At 42.0% G+C, this 18,412-nt stretch overlaps 3 protein-coding genes across 4 annotated transcripts in view; 1 reads left to right on the top strand and 2 right to left on the bottom strand.

Moving 5' to 3' along the window:
* Positions 1-631: 631 nt before the first annotated feature.
* On the bottom strand, positions 632-4,866 carry LOC135545903 (thioredoxin-related transmembrane protein 2-B-like). Its single transcript, XM_064973871.1, has 9 exons — positions 4,475-4,866; positions 3,939-4,354; positions 3,773-3,833; positions 3,189-3,302; positions 2,840-2,916; positions 2,427-2,533; positions 2,207-2,272; positions 1,905-2,034; positions 632-1,794 (listed from the first exon to the last, which is right to left on the bottom strand). The coding sequence occupies exons 2-9, from the start codon at positions 4,125-4,127 to the stop codon at positions 1,642-1,644; spliced, it is 897 nt and encodes a 298-aa protein (XP_064829943.1). The 5' UTR covers positions 4,128-4,354; positions 4,475-4,866; the 3' UTR covers positions 632-1,641.
* LOC135545904 (mediator of RNA polymerase II transcription subunit 19-A) lies at positions 4,416-10,374 on the top strand. Of its 2 annotated transcripts, XM_064973873.1 has the most exons (7): positions 4,416-4,555; positions 5,990-6,164; positions 6,522-6,644; positions 6,797-6,930; positions 7,085-7,181; positions 7,293-7,387; positions 10,004-10,374. In XM_064973873.1, exons 2-7 carry the CDS (start codon positions 6,065-6,067, stop codon positions 10,061-10,063), a joined length of 609 nt encoding a protein of 202 aa, XP_064829945.1. In that variant the 5' UTR covers positions 4,416-4,555; positions 5,990-6,064; the 3' UTR covers positions 10,064-10,374. The 2 variants fall into 2 exon arrangements, with proteins under 2 accessions (XP_064829945.1, XP_064829944.1); XM_064973872.1 differs by lacking the exon at positions 4,416-4,555 and having other exon boundaries at positions 5,687-6,164.
* Positions 10,375-10,633: 259 nt separating this feature from the next.
* The window catches only part of LOC135545902 (large neutral amino acids transporter small subunit 3-like), a 32,488-nt gene continuing 24,709 nt past the window's right edge, over positions 10,634-18,412 (bottom strand). Inside the window, exons 6-15 of the mRNA XM_064973870.1 lie at positions 17,401-17,493; positions 17,097-17,230; positions 16,778-16,893; positions 16,535-16,681; positions 16,375-16,410; positions 16,186-16,303; positions 13,091-13,220; positions 12,920-12,993; positions 12,703-12,826; positions 10,634-12,626 (exon numbers count right to left, since the gene is read on the bottom strand). Of these exons, the coding sequence (XP_064829942.1) occupies positions 12,441-12,626; positions 12,703-12,826; positions 12,920-12,993; positions 13,091-13,220; positions 16,186-16,303; positions 16,375-16,410; positions 16,535-16,681; positions 16,778-16,893; positions 17,097-17,230; positions 17,401-17,493 (1,158 nt within the window). The 3' untranslated portion in view covers positions 10,634-12,440. The remainder of the gene's footprint in view (positions 12,627-12,702; positions 12,827-12,919; positions 12,994-13,090; positions 13,221-16,185; positions 16,304-16,374; positions 16,411-16,534; positions 16,682-16,777; positions 16,894-17,096; positions 17,231-17,400; positions 17,494-18,412) is intronic.

Here is an 18,412-nt window from a genome sequence, read left to right as displayed (position 1 = left end):
TTATGGTACAATTAACATTTTGCCCATGAATAGGTTTAGGAGGGCACAGTCAGAAACAGAAAGATGTGTTTGTGTGGCAGGAGTGTGTGTGGTTGAGAGGAGGAGGTGGTATGTTTAATCTAAGCCCACTACAGAGTTGGAATGTCAAAGCGAGCTGAATGTAGCACGTTTTATGTTCAGGGAATTCTGAAGCACACAAACTATCATCCAATCACACAGCAGTGTGGCCAAAGTCAGTGTTTGTATGCACCCCCTCCCCATGTGTACAGTAGGTGAGCATGTGATTCTGTGTGTTGTTGAATGCACTCCCGGTGTGTATGTTTGAGAATATCCTTGTCAAATGCACACCTGGTTTATATGAGTACAAGCAGTCAGACATACAGGGTTAGAGAGTCTTACTTTCTCCTGGTGGGGAAGGGGGCTTCGAACAACAGAATATACGTGAGTAAATAAGAATGCTGCTATTGTTGTGGGTTGTGCTGAACGGAGTGTCAAATATTTCTGATGAACATGGAGAAGACATTTCCAAAATGGCCTTAAGAGTTTAAGGTGTCTTCTCAGAATAAAAGGTCAACCTGACTGAAAAGCGTGTCTGTCTTCAATCAAAGATCAGCCAAGAGCGTACAGGGGGTCTCAGAGCATTGAACAGTTTTATTTCACTTTTGGCAGAACAGATTATAGCCTACAAACTGTCAGTTTGAATTCATTCTTTGGTCTTGAACAATATGACCCAAAAAGCAGCAGGACATGAAAAAACAAGTGAACTGAAAGTCACAGAATAACTAATATGGATGAATCAGTGAGATGGTATCAGTGAGATGGTAGTGTAAGGCATTTTCATTTAAATCATTTAAAGGTCCAGTGCAATCCAACTTGATTTTCCTGTGTTTTATATATATTTCCACACCGAGGTTGGAATAATATTGTGAAAATAATGTTAATGCCCTTTTAGTGTAGGAGCTGTTTGAAAGAATTACTGTAATTTCAGCCTGTTTTGATGGGAGGGAGTTTTGGCCTTCCATGGTGACATCACCATGTGGTAAATTAGTTCCAAACCTCTACCAAATCAAAAATCAAATCAAATTTATTTATATAGCCCTTCGTACATCAGCTGATATCTCAAAAGTGCTGTACAGAAACCCAGCCTAAAACCCCAAACAGCAAGCAATGCAGGTGTAGAAGCACGGTGGCTAGGAAAAACTCCCTAGAAAGGCCAAAACCTAGCCTGGTTCCTCTCAAGGTTTCGTCCTATGTGGGGTGGGGTACCAATAACCAGTTTTCCCTTCCCCACTCAAACCACTCCCAGAAAGTCTTAGAAATTTCTCAAGTAAGAATTTTGCTATTTGTTTCTTTAAAAAAAATACATTTTGTTTTAAATTGATCACAATTTAGGTACTTAATTGTTACGCAGAATAATCAGAATAATCTATTGAACTGCAGCATTGGACCTTAAGGCATCAGTAATTAGGACGGTTAATGTTTCCGTTTTAGATGGCTCATTCTGCCCAAAGTCTTGAATTAACTTATACTAGTAGTCTGATAATACAACAGCGATATAACAGACACGAGCAGATTATATGACTAGCAGTGAACTGTGTGCACCACTAGTAGAGGAATCTCGTCCCTGTTCTCCCTTCGTCGCTACTGGTCTTTCTTGCTCTCTGCTGGGGTGTCCGGTTCAGGTTGAGGCTCTTCGCTGCCCTCTGGTGGTAAGGGGCTGTTCTCGCCACGACCCTTTATTTTCTTTGATGCCTCGAAGAGTTCGTTCAAGTTGAATTCGCGGATGATGTTCTCCTAGAACAGAATGAGACACGGGTGTGTGAGTGGGGACCCAAAGCCATTCACACACTTCAAAAAGTAAGGTGCGCATACACACACAGATTAGTGATCCCCACACAACACACCTCGCTGAAAGTCCAGGACACTGCTCGACACTTATTGTCCACCATTGGACGTCTCATGACCTCCCGCCCTGACTGGAAAAGCACCAATGTGGGGAGCTGCTTGGCCAGAGGGGAGGTGCTAACCTTGTACCTGCAGAGAAGGGCAGACAAAGTGTCAGACTATAGAAATAAGGAGGCCCCTTCTCATCTAACTTCTAGACAGACTGTAGACTGCATGTCAATATAAATTACATTTTGTTTGCATTCTGGTGAAAATGTAGTTTGTAAGAGACACTACCAACATCAGAGAGGGAAGGTCTTACCTCTGAGCCACCTCTCCGTACCGGCCAGCGTCTATCTTCCCAAACCGCAGTCCTGCACAGTTATACCTGCATATCAGAGGAAGAGAACAAGCGACAGCCATGTTTAGTTAACACAACAACATTAGAAAGATGTGTTTCACTGGAGGAAGAGTAGAGGAGGGGTGAAGTCACGCTGATAGAGGAGAGATGGAGCGAAAGAGGAAACAGGAAGAATACTAACTTGAGGGAAAGGTCAGCAAAGACGGGGGCGAAGGACTGGCACTCGGGAGACCAGTTAGCATAGAACTCAACGATCCACGTCACGCGAGTATCATGATTCAGCTCCTCCTGTCCAATGGGATTAGACCAGATCAGATTACCTGAGTAGATCACAATCACTGTATCAGTAATCTGGTTTCTAGCCAGGTGTCTCCCTACTAATAGTATTGTCACTAGGCTGGCAAGCACAGATACGAGAGCAGTAGAACATGGATTAGCAACACTTAGCCTGTTGTAAATAAGCTAAATCTAATGCTCACAGTCAGTAATATGGTAATGAGAGTCTCAGTTAACTAGACTCAACAGTTTACAGTATGGCGTCGAGTCTCCACACTCATGGCTGTCACGTCTCAAGTCTTGGATCACCCAACTTACATCTATGGTCTTTTCACTGAAGTACTTGATGTACTCTGGGCCCATGTAGAGTGGCGGTTTACAGGTCATGACGAATGCTTGGACAGGAAAGGAAACAGAAACATTCTTGACATTGTAGAATATATAGTTGGTACTAGCCCTAACTCCTAACACATGCTGTCAAATTCACTCACAGAGCACAGACAGACTGGTTGGTTTTGACCAGTAAAGTCAAAGTGCAAATCCATCCCCGAAGCAAGCATTGTCTTGTCTTAACAAGGAGCGCACCAACTTCCTCTGGTCACTAGTTATAATGCATATTAACTGACTGAGAGCAGTGACATGAAGGGCAGTGTGACAAGCAGCTCACCAATACAAAGAGCGAAGTAGAAGATGCCCAGTCTGATGTCCAGCCTGAAGAAGAGGATGACGTTGGCCACCTTACTGAACATAAACAGGTTCCCTGCATGCTGCTCTAATGTGACTGGAGAACAGGAGAAAGGTTAGAGTTCATGACAGAGAAACAGAGAGGGGGGGGGGGACTGGGGGAAGGAGTAGTGAGAGAGGGGGGTAAGAAAAATGGGGGGGGGGGAATGAGTAGAGTGAAAGGGGGAGGGAGAAACTGGGGGGATGAGTAGAGAGAACAATAATAAGACTCAAGGATAGGGAAGGGGGTTATTCTCATGTTTACAAAACAAACACATTGTCAAGAGACAATGAACAAGCAGATGAACCTTGGGAGTGCTGTAATCTCAGGAGATGGTTTACAAGATGTGAGGGACCGGGTTTGTTGGGAAAATTGAAATAACAGTGCATGTGTTTGTTCTGATGTTTACTGTTTATAATGGAAAACTATGAGAGATGTTCAGTGACAACAGTGGGCTCACCCCGGCTACATGGCCAGACCTGTGTGTGTGTGTGTGTGTGTGTATTTGTGTTTCATTCTGCACCTACTGGCTCTTCTGTTCTTCATCATGACAATCGCACTGAGAAACATAAGAATCTCCACTTCTCTCTGTAAGACATAGGCCCCATAACATTACATGCAAGTATTGCAACATTTACGGTAACAATAAACCCCACAATATTTAGCGCAAGAGCAACTCTACCCGATACTGACCCAGTCAAAGTCGCATGGGTTCCCGTCCTCCCGTTCTGTGTTGAGGTTTTCGCAAAGTCCCGGACACTTGCGAAGTATGAGGAATGCGGAGGACATCAATATAGACAAGATGTAATAAGGCTTGAATAGCCATTTGTATATTTGAGGTAAGTGGTAAAAGAAAGCAATAACTCCGGTGATCAACCCCATGTTCCCTCAGCATGAGAAGAGAAAGAAAGGGGGTTGAGCACAGTGACAGCCGTTCTTATTATACCTCAGTGGTGACAGCTGAAGCAGCAAGAGCTCAACCAAAGATTGCTCAACTTGAATGAGCGCGACATATGACACATGACTGCGCATGCGGACACTGACAGAAAAGCAAAACCTTTTTTTTGTACCTGTTGTCTTTCCGTAGACGGTGGTTTCTAGCGGGTACTCTAAAATATAAAGAACGTTTAAAAAATGAGGAAGTTGGTGAAACAACGCACAAAGTTGCTAAAAGTACACGAGTTAACGTACAGGATCAGTCTAGTAATGCAACAGGAAATTATTCTCACCGGTCAGACGGACCCGAACAGGCAACTGTTGTTCAGCAAAGTCACGGAGAAGAGCCGAGAGAAGTTTATATCCGATGCCAGGTACATATTTGATGAATAATACATTTGGCCATACATCACGTTGAGCTGAAAAAATGTTGCACCCTTGGGAAACTAGCGAACGTTATATCGGTCTGAATGTGTCGTCAGTTTTCACAGATTTGGCCACACATTCAATCCGGTCTATAAAAAGAACCCGTAGGTGACAGAAAACATCCATAAGCAGTTAAGAACATATATACAGAGGACTTTCCAGGTTGGGCACCATCCCTTTGGCTTAAGTAGACTTTTGTTAGACTGGGTGTGGGTGTGTGACACCTATACAGGATGACATCAACAAACTGATCAATGAGGGGGGGTGGGAGCTACGGTGCAAACTGGATCAGCTGAACAAGCTAGAAGAAGCTCCATTACATGAGTGAGCGAGAATCATGATGCATTGGTGCCCAGATTTAATTTAACTAGGCAAATAATTTACAATGACGGCCTAACCTGGACGACGCAGGGCCAATTGTGCGCCGCCCAGATCCAATGAGTAGAAAATGGAATGGCATAAATGAGTCGGTGTACATTTTGGCTTTGGTTTAGCTGTCAAAAACAGATGTTATGAAGATTAGGCTGCCCCTGCTATACAATGGTGATTGTAGCGCACACATATTTTCATTAGTCTGCGTCCATAGAGACTAGCATCGGCCTACTGTAGGAACATATTTTAAGGATTTTTTTCCTTGTTTGTTTTTGTCAATTCCTGCATCTTTGGGCATCTTGTTAGCTAGTTCCATACGCTCTCTTCCTCCCTCTGCCCACCTGCGACCTTCGATGACCCTGAGTACAGCCCTGTACTAAAGCAGATTGGAAAGGGAAACTAACACCTAGTTAGTTGTTCAACTGGAATGTGTCTTCCTTGACATGCTACATTTTTGTACTTCGTATACCAGTTCTGTTTTATTATGTGCTCTGTTTTTGTCATTAAATAAACACCCAATAAAAAACACATTTGCCTTCGTTTAGTAGCTAGGGTGCTTAATCAAGTATACTATATTGTAATGAAACAGGCAGGGAGCAGGTCTCGAACCCTCGACTTTCTAGCCCGAGGTCCGGCGCGCTAATCGACTGAGCTGCAAAAGCATGCTCATGCGGCAGAGTCGATTTCCGCGCTTATAAACCCAGGGTCGTTACAATATGAACGTTAGAAACGCAGGGGAGTAAGGCCACCGTCAATACACATTTTCTCGGCCAATATATTCCGGGTATTACGGTACTTCTCCAGTGGAAAAAATGACAGTATGCAACTATACCACAAAGGAGTAGAGACTAGTCAAGCAGTTGTTGTCAGATTCTCGTCTGTAGTCACATGTGTACAAAACTAACCGTATCGCTTTAGGAAGACATCGATTTATTGGTTATTTAAATGTATTACTCGCAATAGATATGACGGAAATGTTTTCAACTTTGTATGGGCAAAATGATGCTCAGGGACCTCCCCGATCATCGTCTCTGGGATTTGGACCGGGAAATCCACCACCCCCTCTGCCGCCTAACCAAGTCCCGATGGCGGCCCAGATGCCACCTCAGCTCGGGGATGAGGGGCCTGCTCTACGGAAACCGGGAGCCATGAACGAACCTTTTTATTTACTGCGAGAACTACCAGGTACAGTTAACATTTCAGTGTGGGCACTACGTAATATGTTTATTCGTACCCGATTGGAGGATTTGAAGTATTTTTTTGCAAGCCCCTTAGGTTATTTTCTAATAATAACATTAACTAACGTTAGCCTTTCTGAGCTAGCTGGCTATTGGCGAAGAGCCCAGCGGTTAGTTGAACGTTAATCTGTTTTGTGTGTATTATATTGCTATATCAATTTCGAAGTGCACTTCCTACATTAGCCATCACAAGTTACTCCCTCTGGAGTCTGGACAATAGTAGTATGGGACATTGACGTCCGTGTGGACAAACTCTGGATCTTGTTACTGCATTGACCGTGTATTTTAAAAATTTGCCTCACAGTGGGCAATGAGCTTACGGGCAACACCAACCTCATCACCCATTACAACCTGGAACACGCTTATAACAAGTTCTGTGGCAAGAAAGTCAAGGAAAAGCTCAGCAACTTCCTGCCAGAGTTACCAGGTGAACTACCATTCGTCACCTTTACTATGTCTGTCTGTAAGTGATTTCTGTGGACCCCATCCCGCTGAGTATCCCACCTCAACTTGCCTCTTCCCCCATCTCTCTTTTCTCTGTAATAAATTGTCTGTTTTCCCTCTTTCCTGTGTCTGTAGGTATGATAGACTGGCCTGGTACCCAGGATGGCAGTTCGTTGCGCTCTCTGATAGAGAAGCCTCCAGTGTGTGGCAACTCCTTCAGCCCTCTGACCGGAGCCAGCCTCACCGGCTTCAGACTGCACACCGGACCGGTAGAGAGAGAGAGACACACACACACACCTTCCTTTGACCACAATACTCAATTTTTTAGGATACTTTATTCATCCAACACTAGGCCTCCATATAATTTCTGTACTGTTAACGACGATGTTAAGACATTATCTACTCTGTGTGTTTGTGTTCCAGCTACCGGAGCAGTACCGACTGATGCACATCCAGCCTCCAAAGAAGAAGAGCAAGCATAAGCACAAACACAACCGACCACAGGATCCCATACCGCAAGGTAACGCATGTACACACACACACACACACACACACACACACACACACACACACACACACACACACACACCCAACCATCCCTTCAGCCTTTGAAACCCTTCTGTCTTCACAGAGACACCCTCAGACTCTGACCCCAAGAAGAAGAAGAAGAAAAGAGATGATGACCCTGACCGCAAGAAGAAAAAGAAAGACAAGAAAAAGAAGAAGGTAAGACTGCTGCCCTGACCCTTTCTCCATCTCTTGCACCGAAGTTGGTATATAGGAGGCCTATAAGCCTGCAACCTTGTCCCCGGGCTAATTGCTCATATATGCCTGGAACAACAACAACTCAAATGTGGGAGTGAACTAGGGCTCCCCCCCAAAAAAAACATTTGTCGACCAAGACTTCTCTGTTCTTTCGACCGGTTTTAAAACATGTATTTTTCCATATATTGACACAACCTATGTATTTTAATTAAATCAACTATATGCACTGAGCTTGTCTGATGTTTTAAGCAAACTGTATGATGAAATAATTAAGACACACAAATGACTAGAGACAGAGTGACTAGCACCCGTTGTGTGTCTCCCTGCTGCAGTGAACACCACAGAACATCAACTGTGTGTATAGCGCTGTCTGTTTTGCTGAAGCTTCAACATAATTAGTCACTTCTGACTGAAGTTATGTGCCCCGAAATCCCTCAGTTGTTTAGGATAAACATTCTTTCAACCCTTGCTCTCTTTACGTGACATATCTATGCTTCGCATGCATGTGTCCAATAGGGCCTGACCTATTGGACATCATAATCACCTCAATAAATTGGTAATGACGAACTCTGAACACCGCAACACATGTGACAGCAAAATGGATGCAGAGGACGTGACAAACTTGAAACGGGGGAATGTTTACTGTTTGTGCAGGAGGTAAAGGGGAAAGACAGATGTGTGGAATAAATGTGACTAGTGGAAAATACTGGAGATCAAGAAAAAGAAGGTATGGCGCAAGCACTGCGTGCATATTTGGCCTGTGTGGGCCAAACAGGTGCTGTTAGATTACAATATAATTTTTCTGACCATTTAGAACAGTGTAAACAACACTAAATAAATGTATAAGCGTACCAAAGAGTCTGTAACTAATTTTTTAAAATGGTAAAGCCTTTATTACAGAAAAGACTAAAAAGAGTAGCATTAATTTGTGAATGCAATATCCAAAATGGAAAGATTTAGGCCTATTTATCGTTTACACTAATTGTTCAATGGATTTGATTTAAAAACAAAAAAATGCATGATTGCATTTCACATCATGAATGACTCGTATGCTGTGTGATGACATGAATGAATAAATTGAGACAGTAGCCTATATAAGTATTGAAATATAGGCCTAAGTAAGTTACGGTATTAAGACTAAACAGGATGCACTCTTAAGCCTACAGCTTGATGGTGGTTATACAAGGCTGATATACTTAAGCAATAAGGCACGAGGAGGTGTGGTGTATATGGCCAATATACCACGGCTGTTCTTAGACACAATGCAGAGTGTCTGGATACAATCCTTAGCCGTGGTATATTGGCCATATACCACAAACCCCCGAGGTGCCTTATTGCTTTTATGAACTGGTTAACAACATAATTAGAGCAGTAAAAATACATATTTTGTCATACCCGTGGTATACGGTGTGATATAACACGGCTGTCAGCCAATCAGGGCGCAAGCCACCCAGTTTATAATAAGCCTACTAATGATAATGACATTACTTATTATTAGAATTATGATTATAATAATAGTAATAACATAAGGAGGGTGGTTTTTATTATTATTTAAAAAACGGACAATTTGGAACAGTTTAAACAGCACTAAATACATTATATTTAATACCAGAGATGCTGGTCTAACGAAAAGCTTATTACAGCATAGCAATGATTTAAAAACAGACACTGTGGATTATTTATAAAGGCAGGCACATTTAACAGTTAGACTATTGATTATAGACCTAATTAAGTTGGTTTCCTCTCTTCACTTTTCTTAGACAGTAAAGGCATGTGCTTTTTTTATTTTCTCATTATATTTTTGCCTCTGCTGCATTGTTCTCAACACCAATATGCTGATTAACTTTGCTATTATACACATAGCAACATGGTCTCAGAAAAGGCACCAATTCAACAGCGCACTGATGTTTCAGAACCGTGGACAGCAACCGCTATCCAACGTGGGAGAAAGCACATCTGTTATAAAATTAAAAAAGATTTGGTGTTGCACCATTTTTCCTACTTAATATAACCATATACAATTTCAGTAGCACGTCTTAGACTGATTGACTGCCATCCCCATGGCCTCCACAATGGATTAGTCCACTCAGACAGGAGCCAATCAGACTTGTACACCATGATTTGTATTTTAATTCGATTTTTTTGCTACTGCTCGGCTAAATACATTTTGTTCGACCAACAGCCTATCGCGCAAACAGTTGACTAAATAATAGCATATTCATCATTATTTGATCATAGCGAATCACAAGCTCTAAATCAGAAAACATGCGGTGTGTTAGCAAATTCCCCAAATTTGAGAGACTAAACGCTAGCTGTCTACCTTTTGAGTTAGCTAACTTAACATATTGCTGGCTATACATCAACATTTGTGTGGCGCATGTGGGGAAAACTTACTGTCCCAATAAAAACATCATAATGGACTGAAATCTGCATATTGCATCAAACGAGCGCATACAGGGGGAACATAAACAGTGGTACACAATATGGGGGATACGAGTTCAGAGGGAGGTTATTGGAGATGAAGCCAATGGTTATGGATCGGCACTTTTTCCATAGTGTTTCTGTCTGTCCTTACAGAACCGCCACAGTCCGGACCACCCTGGCCTGGCTGGCTCTCAGCCCAACAGCCTCCGATAGACCAGAGACAACAAGTGTGTGTGTGTGTGTGTTTGAGAAGCTGGTACGAGTGTGTTTAGAAGAATCAGGAAATGTTTAGGAGAGTATGTATTTAGATAACGAGAGATTATGCTTGTGTGACAGGGAGGGGAAAGACAGTCTTATGTGTCGTCAAGTGTGTGTGTGTGGTAGATTGGATGTCAGCAGTGTAATATTGTTCGAGGATGAGACGGAAGGCCACTGATATTCTGAATGAGTGTATGTTATGTTCCCCTTTTTCATTTGGTTGTGATATTTTCTGACCACATATTCCAATAAACTGTTTTTGTCCATGCTGCCTTGATCCTTTTTGTCTGTGGCATGGTTTTCTCCCTGACGCCTCAAGGGTTGCCTTTAGTGATATGTTTCAGTCTTGGGCACAGGACTCTTCTCCAGGTAAAGGGGAACTAGCGAAGTCAGGAATATGCACCGGCGTGTTTACAATCTGAAAACATCCATTCAACGTTTTCATTTCTAATATGAATATAATGAATGAAGAATATAGTACTAACTTGGAAGATTGTCAGGGATATCAAAACAATCACAGGACAGTTTCTTACATATTTGTTTATTTGATAAGACTTAAAGCTGGTTTTAGTCCCCAAATGAGACATGGCAGAAACAAAATAATGCATATCACTTCTGACACAACGTTATAAACAGGAGCATGATGGGGAGGGGATTAGATACAATACATTTCATCATTTTCGCAAAGCTACATGCCCCTGAGGAAAGGTGTTGTACATATTGAAATATGGCTTAGCAGCCCATAGATATGACTAGAATGGCTCCCAACATGGATTTGGTTTCCTAGGTGAAGTTTGGTACTGTCTTTTCCTGTTGATTTACATTCAATTCTATGCACTGAGGTCAGGCAAGGCACTGAATTAATACAAAAATAACACTTTCAATCCCCCTTCCCCACTATATACTAATGATTCACATTAACAGTTGCATAATAGAAACTGCATAATATAAATGCATCAGACTATTTATATTGAGAACATTGGTGTCTTCTCAGCCAATAGTGTAGTGAGGCATGACACCAGAAGCATTTGCATAGGAGATAAAGTTAGATTTACAATAAGTCTGTAGGCCAGAGCTTTGTGTTTACGTAGGGCACAGAGTTTTCCCTGGTCAGGATATGTGGATAGGAAAAATTCCTGGCCCTACAACATACATGAGCTCTGTAACCGGGTACAGTACACAGCAAAAACACAATCTTCATCAGACGTAGTTAAATTCATGGCACTACAATGAATACATCTGCTAACACACAACTTCCCTTTTTTAAAACACATGCAGCTAAAAGGTACAAAAAGACACTTAAATACATTTATTTACACACAAGTTCATTCCTGTGCACAAAGCTGTAAAAGTATGACACAGTGGACACTACCATTCTACGTGTCTACTTTTAAAACCTTAAAGTCTATGCTTTTGGGGGTCGAGTGTCACAAGTTCATGTTTTCCTATAAAAAAACATCTGAATTGTATGTTCAGTGGAGAATGACCGATTAACTCCACTTTTTGAATTAGCAATCTATGCATAGAAAATCTACGTATTTCAACTGACAATGAAAAGTCAAATCTACACACCACACACAGACGGGTCTTGATTGAAGAGAGACCATTGGGGGAAAGAAGAGGTAGTCAGTGTCTCTACAGTCAGTCTGTGTGTCTGTATGCATGTTTAATGTGATAAAAATATTGCAATAGAAAAAGCATTGGCATATTTGGTACAACAAATTGTAGCATTACTCGTGGCTGGGTGAAGTGTGCATTGCATTGGTTTTCCCAAGCTTCCTAGTAAAACGTATCACTACCTTACTGTGTTAATTCATACTTAATGTCATTTTGATTCCTTTTTTTGTATATGACACCCAGTGTATTTGATTTACAATGAATTACTTTTTTCAGCAGAAGTTGCACAATTCATATCTGAATATCATTCTTTGGTGTTGTGTGTGTGTTCGTCTGCATGGATTGAGTAATACTAAAGAATTAACACGCCACTGAAGGGTCTTTCAAGTACCTTAGAAGTTTTGGCCTAGCAACACGGACATATGAAGGTGTGAGTGTCTGCTTGTGACCAGTGAAAAGTGTTGTGGCTTTTTAACAAGTCATTTGGATATTCTGAACTGAACCCAGAAACTAAACAGCATAAAATATTGACGACACAACTTCTCCTTAGAGACAAATGTGTGGATTATGATTTAAAAAATATGGTTTAGTCAACAAAAACAGCAATAATCCTAACAATGAAAAAATAAAACGATGCTGATTTTGTGGATAACCATGGACACGGACAAAAATTCTACAGTTCCCACAATCCTTAGCATTGCGCCAGAACCACTTCCTATGCTAGACCGTTGCTATGGTGTTTGAGGCCGTTGTGATCTGAGTGGTTGAGACCCTCTCTCTCCTGGCAAATGCCATTCTTTTCTCGAGCCTCCTTCTCCTGGATCAGGTGTCTGCGATGGTAGAATAGGTATCCAGGCAACAGGAAGCCACCCAATGAGAAGAGGATCATGCCCAGGTTGATCTGATGGGTGACGGAGATATGGGAAGTTAGACGACCAGTGACGGGTTAAAACCCCTTGTATGGATAACTGACTCACCCAGTAGGGGTCTCCGTGCAGGGATCCCACCATGATGATGAAGAGGGGCTGCTGCAGCAGGGCCACCACAGCACTGATCATCGACTGCAGCCCAGTCAGAGTACCAAAGTGGTTAGAGGGGTACCTGAGGGAGAGAAATGATTCCTTAAGTCAAATTCTGTATTTAAAAGATGGTGACCATAGTTGCATGATGAAGATGAGGAAGTTGAAAACTTACACGGCAGCATACAGGCCTCCACAGCAGGAGTGGATGAACCCTCTGACCATGGTGTGGAGGATGAAGGTCAGGATCTACAGGAGGAGAGAGAATGTTGACATTTGGGTATTTCTGTGCATTCGTCTGATACAGTATGTCAGAATGAACAAGCGATCATTAGTGTGTGTGTACCTGGAGCGGCAGGTTGTCTATCAGACAACACACTCCGAACACCAGCAGTAGCAGATTGGTGAAGATGAAGGCTCTCATGGCATTGGTGATTTTCTGGATCTTTTTGTCTCTCGTCGGCCCGTCTGTTGGTCTGTGTGAGGTTGGCCAGAGACAAAAGACATCAACCTCACCTCTTCTATCCATTTAGCCTCTTTCCTCATTCTATTTTTCCACAGAGTTCCCATTATGCCCCCCCCTCTCAGGGTGAAAATTACAGGGGATCCAGGGGTGCTCAGCTCCCCTGAACGCAACAAAAGTCAAACTTGGAGGGGGGGTCTCTAAATAATGATAATTTGACCAGTCTCCTATTTGTTTCAAATGCAGTGTATTATTATTAATGTAATATTAAAGTAAAAGCTTCCAATTGAAACTAACACCCCCCTCTCTGTCATGGTGGAAACCATTTATTTCTAAAGGGCTGCACTTGTCATCCAGGCCAGGCTGAGTGCTGTTCGGATGGTACAATTCTATAGCTGGCTAGAGCACATCACTGTCCACTCAGTAGTGCTGAATTTTGGCCTAGATTTTCTACTCGCATAGATTTTCCTTTGTACTAACTAATTTTCATCATTTGTTTGCCATGCGTCCTTAATAAAAAATATAAAAAATTGCCTTTATTCCAATGCATTAGATTTAACCGTTGATTTGTCATTGTTTTCTTTTGTCAATCAGCTGTTTAGAGCGCACATTGCTTTGTTTTTCAGGTGCGTGCGGGTACTGGTGTTCTCCCTGGCCAGAAGAGGTAGACCATTTTAATTAGCTCCATTATTTTCTAGAAATATTTGTATTATATTGAATGTGTAGGCTACCTGTTCAGAGGAATGCACTTGATGTTTATCATTTTGGGTATTTCTCATGCGCTTGCCATTGATTGTTGTGTCACTAATTCCCTATTAAGTCGGTGTTACTACTTTGTACGTTTTTTTTTTTTTTTTTAACATCACACTGCTCTTTGTGCCGAGTTGTGGTAGCTAGCCGTGATCCGTAATCACTATTTTCTTGTGCGGTGTTTTGAAAGGAGTGTCATGACTGTCCTGTGACGATCTGAAGGATCGGGTTACAGTGGGTCCGCTCTACAGCGTGCTCTCGCTCTCGTAGAAGGGGAGAGCGGGAGGTCTGCCGTTTTATGGCGGTCATAAAATACACTGCCCCAATACTCTGTAGTGTTGGAGGTTGGAATGTAAACTGTGAGAACACAGAGACACCCTTGGACATCAAAAGTATGAATAATTAAACAATATTTCTATTGTTGAGAATGTGGGAGTGGTCCGTGGACACTTAAGGGACAGTCATGAAGAGTGTGTTTCATTTGGTGATATGAAGGACAGGAAACACAACGGTTTCCCTTAAAAGTGTACTTTTCCCAGCTGTCAGGTTCACATCTAAATATTGTGACATGTATGTAATTAAACATTAAACTATTTGTGAAAAGATGTAATGTGATGTTAACCTAAATGAGAAAATATGGGTTTTCATATAAAGTTAACCAAATCAGTGGTCACGCCCACGTGAGCGTCATGGAATTGCCCCTTTTTCCACAGAGTATAAAACCCAATTCCTACAAAATGTACATAAAGTCAGAGAATGCCAGGATGGAGTCCCCACGTTGGAATGGCTACAATTCTATAGATTATTAGACCATACAGCTGTAGTTTTGGCTACACGGCTGGAAATGGTTAAACTCTGGGACTATCGATCACTACAGAATAAGAGCAAATCCTAGACGTAAAATTACTAGCCTACAGCTAGAAATTACGTAAGTCTAGGACGAGAATATTGGCAACCGCCGAAACATCTATTCTAAGAGCATGGTACACCTGACGTATCCATTACAACAGACACTATCCAGAGCTGCGGAGAAAACTACAACCATGAAGGACATTGTGACTTCTGGGGAAGTTAACCAGAGACCCTGATGAACTGACTTTCCAACAGACGGACCGGCGATTCCAACAGAGAAGACAACATATGAGCGTAAATATATACATTGCAATTATTCTCGATTGAGCTGCCGTTCATGTGCAAAGGATTAGCATTTCAATTAATATATTTATCAACTGTGTGTAGTGAATCTATTTGTCAATCACGCTCTCTGTCCTCACCCCTTTCCTTTGTCTATCAAGCCGTCATATTGGCTTCGTCCGCTAGGAACTTTTTCTTTGTATCATGTAGTAACCCAAATATCTACTGTTTGTTTTATTTAATTGTGTGATTATTTAGTTAGTAAATAAATAAGCCAATTTGTATATCGCTGATTCATAATTTAGGCTAGGATTCGTGCAGATTTCCAAAGAGTTTCATTAATAGAAGACTGTAATTCAGAAAACGATAACACTAAACCTCAACATTTTCCTTGGTACCCGACTTCCTAGTTAATGTTTACATGTTTAGTTTTAATCACGTAATAATTAAACCTAGAGAACTGATTTGATAAAATAAGTCTTCACATTTAATGCCAGTCCAGACAACAGGAGCAAGCAGTAGAATACAAATCTCCAATATTTTACTGTTTACAATGCCTTTATCAATTAATAGGCTCCGTTTTTAAATGGTTGTGTTAGCTGTTTAATCTTAAGCAGCTGTATCTGGAGTCTGCATATGTTCATGAGTGTTAAAGTTCATAGACATTGTTGCCTAGTCTAATAAATTGGCCAGTTTCAGACCCATTTCAGGTGTACCAACTTTTCAGTCTACAAAAAAGGTCAATTTGGCAGCAAAATGCATCAATTAATGTAGGCCTAGTCATTAAGCACACTTTGGGGTGTTTTGCAACAGATGTAAATTTCAGTTCATCAAACGGTCCGAGTGCACATGCACTGTTTGGATGCGAGAATTATTTTGAAGTGGACGAACATGCACAGGTAGCCTACTTTTTGAAGTGATTTGTTTGACAATTAGATGAAAACATGACTGGTTGTGTTCATGCCACATAAAGGTAATTAATTTGTGTCGTTATACTAGTAGGCCCATAAAAACTTCACGTATACATGCCCAATAGAGACAGCCCCCGGAATGTCATGGTGTCATTCTCGCACTGCTCTTTCGCTCTCACACACCTCTTCTCTGTCTCTGCCACACACTCCTTCATCCTCCAGTCCATGATGTAGCCAATCAGAGGACAGGTGACCAGGCAGAGCAGCTGCAGGGTGCCAAAGATGGACGAGTAGAAACTCACTAGAGGAGAGAACACACATTTAGACACACATGACAAGGACATGTCACTTTCACCTGGAGACATCTCTCACCTTTCTCCTTTGCCTCGACGATCAACGTCCCAGAAGCTGAGGAAAGAAAGGAGGACAACTTGATTAGAACACATTTACATGGAGGGAATATGGCCCAGTCATGACAGTGTGTTGGTTTGTCAGTTGACTGCCAGCAGGGTCTGGTTTGTCAGTTACTCACCGTGAGGGTCGCCGTGGGTGACGAGGAACTCCAGCATCTTGTTCATTGCGCCCATAAAGAAAATTATCCTGAGCTGGGTCATCCCCATGGTAACCAGACTCCACAGGAAGATGGGCGAGAACACCGACCTACGGAATGGGATGGCATCTGAGAGAGGGTAGGCAGACAGTTAATATGGGTCTAAGGGATGTGTTTGTGAGCAAGAGTTGCTGTTGTGTTTTCTGGTGTGTGTTCTCGACTCACTCTGTGTGTCAGCTGGGAGCTTCTCAGTGGAGTCGTTGAGGCCTCCATTCTTCTGACTCAACCTCTCTCCCACACTCTTATGGTCCCCAGACAGATAAGTCAGCGCTAACTTCTTACTGTTAAAGAGGAAAAGAAACCAAAGGTGAAAGTTGTTTATTACCTCATATTGCATGTTAGTATGGTAACTGTTGCATTTCTATTTAACTGTCACTCTTAGTACTACAGTAACCTGATCTTGTTCTAGAATTGTGGAAGTATTATGATAATATTGTAATAGCCATTCTTTTGTGATCTGACGTTGTTTTACTGTTGTAATGACCTGTAGTCGACCTCGTCGGGAGTGGGGAAGGCCTCCACTGGCCAGTTGAGAAAACAATTGAGGAAGACTAAGCCTGCTAGACCCGACCACACCCACATGATCACCCGGAACGACACGCCCGCATCATAGATCAGCTTAGAGAGGGACAAAGGGAAAATGGGGTGTTATTAGTATAGAAGAGTATAAATATTTGAGGCTTACTGTGGAAAGGTCATTGAACGTGCATTCTATTTGAATGAGTCTTACGGGACAACGCTAACAAATATGCATTCATATCTGACAAACGTGCATCCATCATGGTTACCTTGACTCCAGGGAAGGTGACAGCGGAGGAGGCATAGGAGCCAATCATCAGAGACATGATGGTGGAGCTCAGACTGCCAAACATGTTGGGTAGCTGGAGGGAGAAAAATATATATTTACGGATAAGTCTCAAACACTGACAATTTGACCAAAATAAACACACACTGATACAGTGAGAGAACAGACAGTAGTAGTAAAGTCTTGTTTGAGACTGGAGCGCAAGATAGCGGTCAGTGCAGATAATTTGTTTTGGTAGCTGAAGGAATTATTTGATTTCCTTACCCAATTATAACCATTGGATTATTTCTACGGCCATAAAACCCCGTATGAATATGGTTTAGTTTATTTACCAAAGTAATTGATTACTTTCTGCAAGTTATTCACCTCTAAAACTAAGTTTGCGACAACACTAAACTAGCTTTTTTTTAAATACTTTTTTTTAAATTAGCTTGTTGAACGTACATGGAAATTGCCACGACCAGAACCAAAAGGAAAGAAATAGAGAGATCGTCAGAGAGACAATTAACCACAAAATAGAGCATGATTTTGTATACTCTTCAGAATCTAACTGTGGGGGGAAATACTGCAATAGGTGATGAAAATGTGGTGAGCACGGACAACAATGCTCACAACTTACGTCCCCTCCAGTCCCCAGCTCAGGCCTTGACCTTACGACCCAGGCACTCCAGTCAAGCTCCAGGGGAAATAGATGAGGCCGAGAGGGTGTGTCACTTCTTGAGATGCAAAACAATATTGTAACGCTTTTGACAGCAAAGATAGATGGAAGGGCAAATAGCTTGGAGGTCATGGTTAGGGAGAATACGATAAATTGAGGCCATAAAAAAATCTGTTGTCTTTATCTTTGGAGAAGTGAAAACCCTCAAAAGTGACACGAAGAAAGTGGAAGTTATCTGCCAGGAAAATGAAAAGAAGGTGGCTGAACTCGAGCAAAAGGTGAATGAGGCGGAGAGATACCAGCGCAGGTGGAACCTGAGGCTCCATGGAATTCCAGA

The sequence above is a fragment of the Oncorhynchus masou genome, chromosome 9 (genome assembly GCF_036934945.1).
Source record: "Oncorhynchus masou masou isolate Uvic2021 chromosome 9, UVic_Omas_1.1, whole genome shotgun sequence".
Taxonomy (NCBI): Eukaryota; Metazoa; Chordata; class Actinopteri; order Salmoniformes; family Salmonidae; genus Oncorhynchus; species Oncorhynchus masou.
The sequence above is the reverse complement of the archived record's forward strand: the minus strand, read 5'-3'. Positions and strand labels throughout refer to the sequence as shown.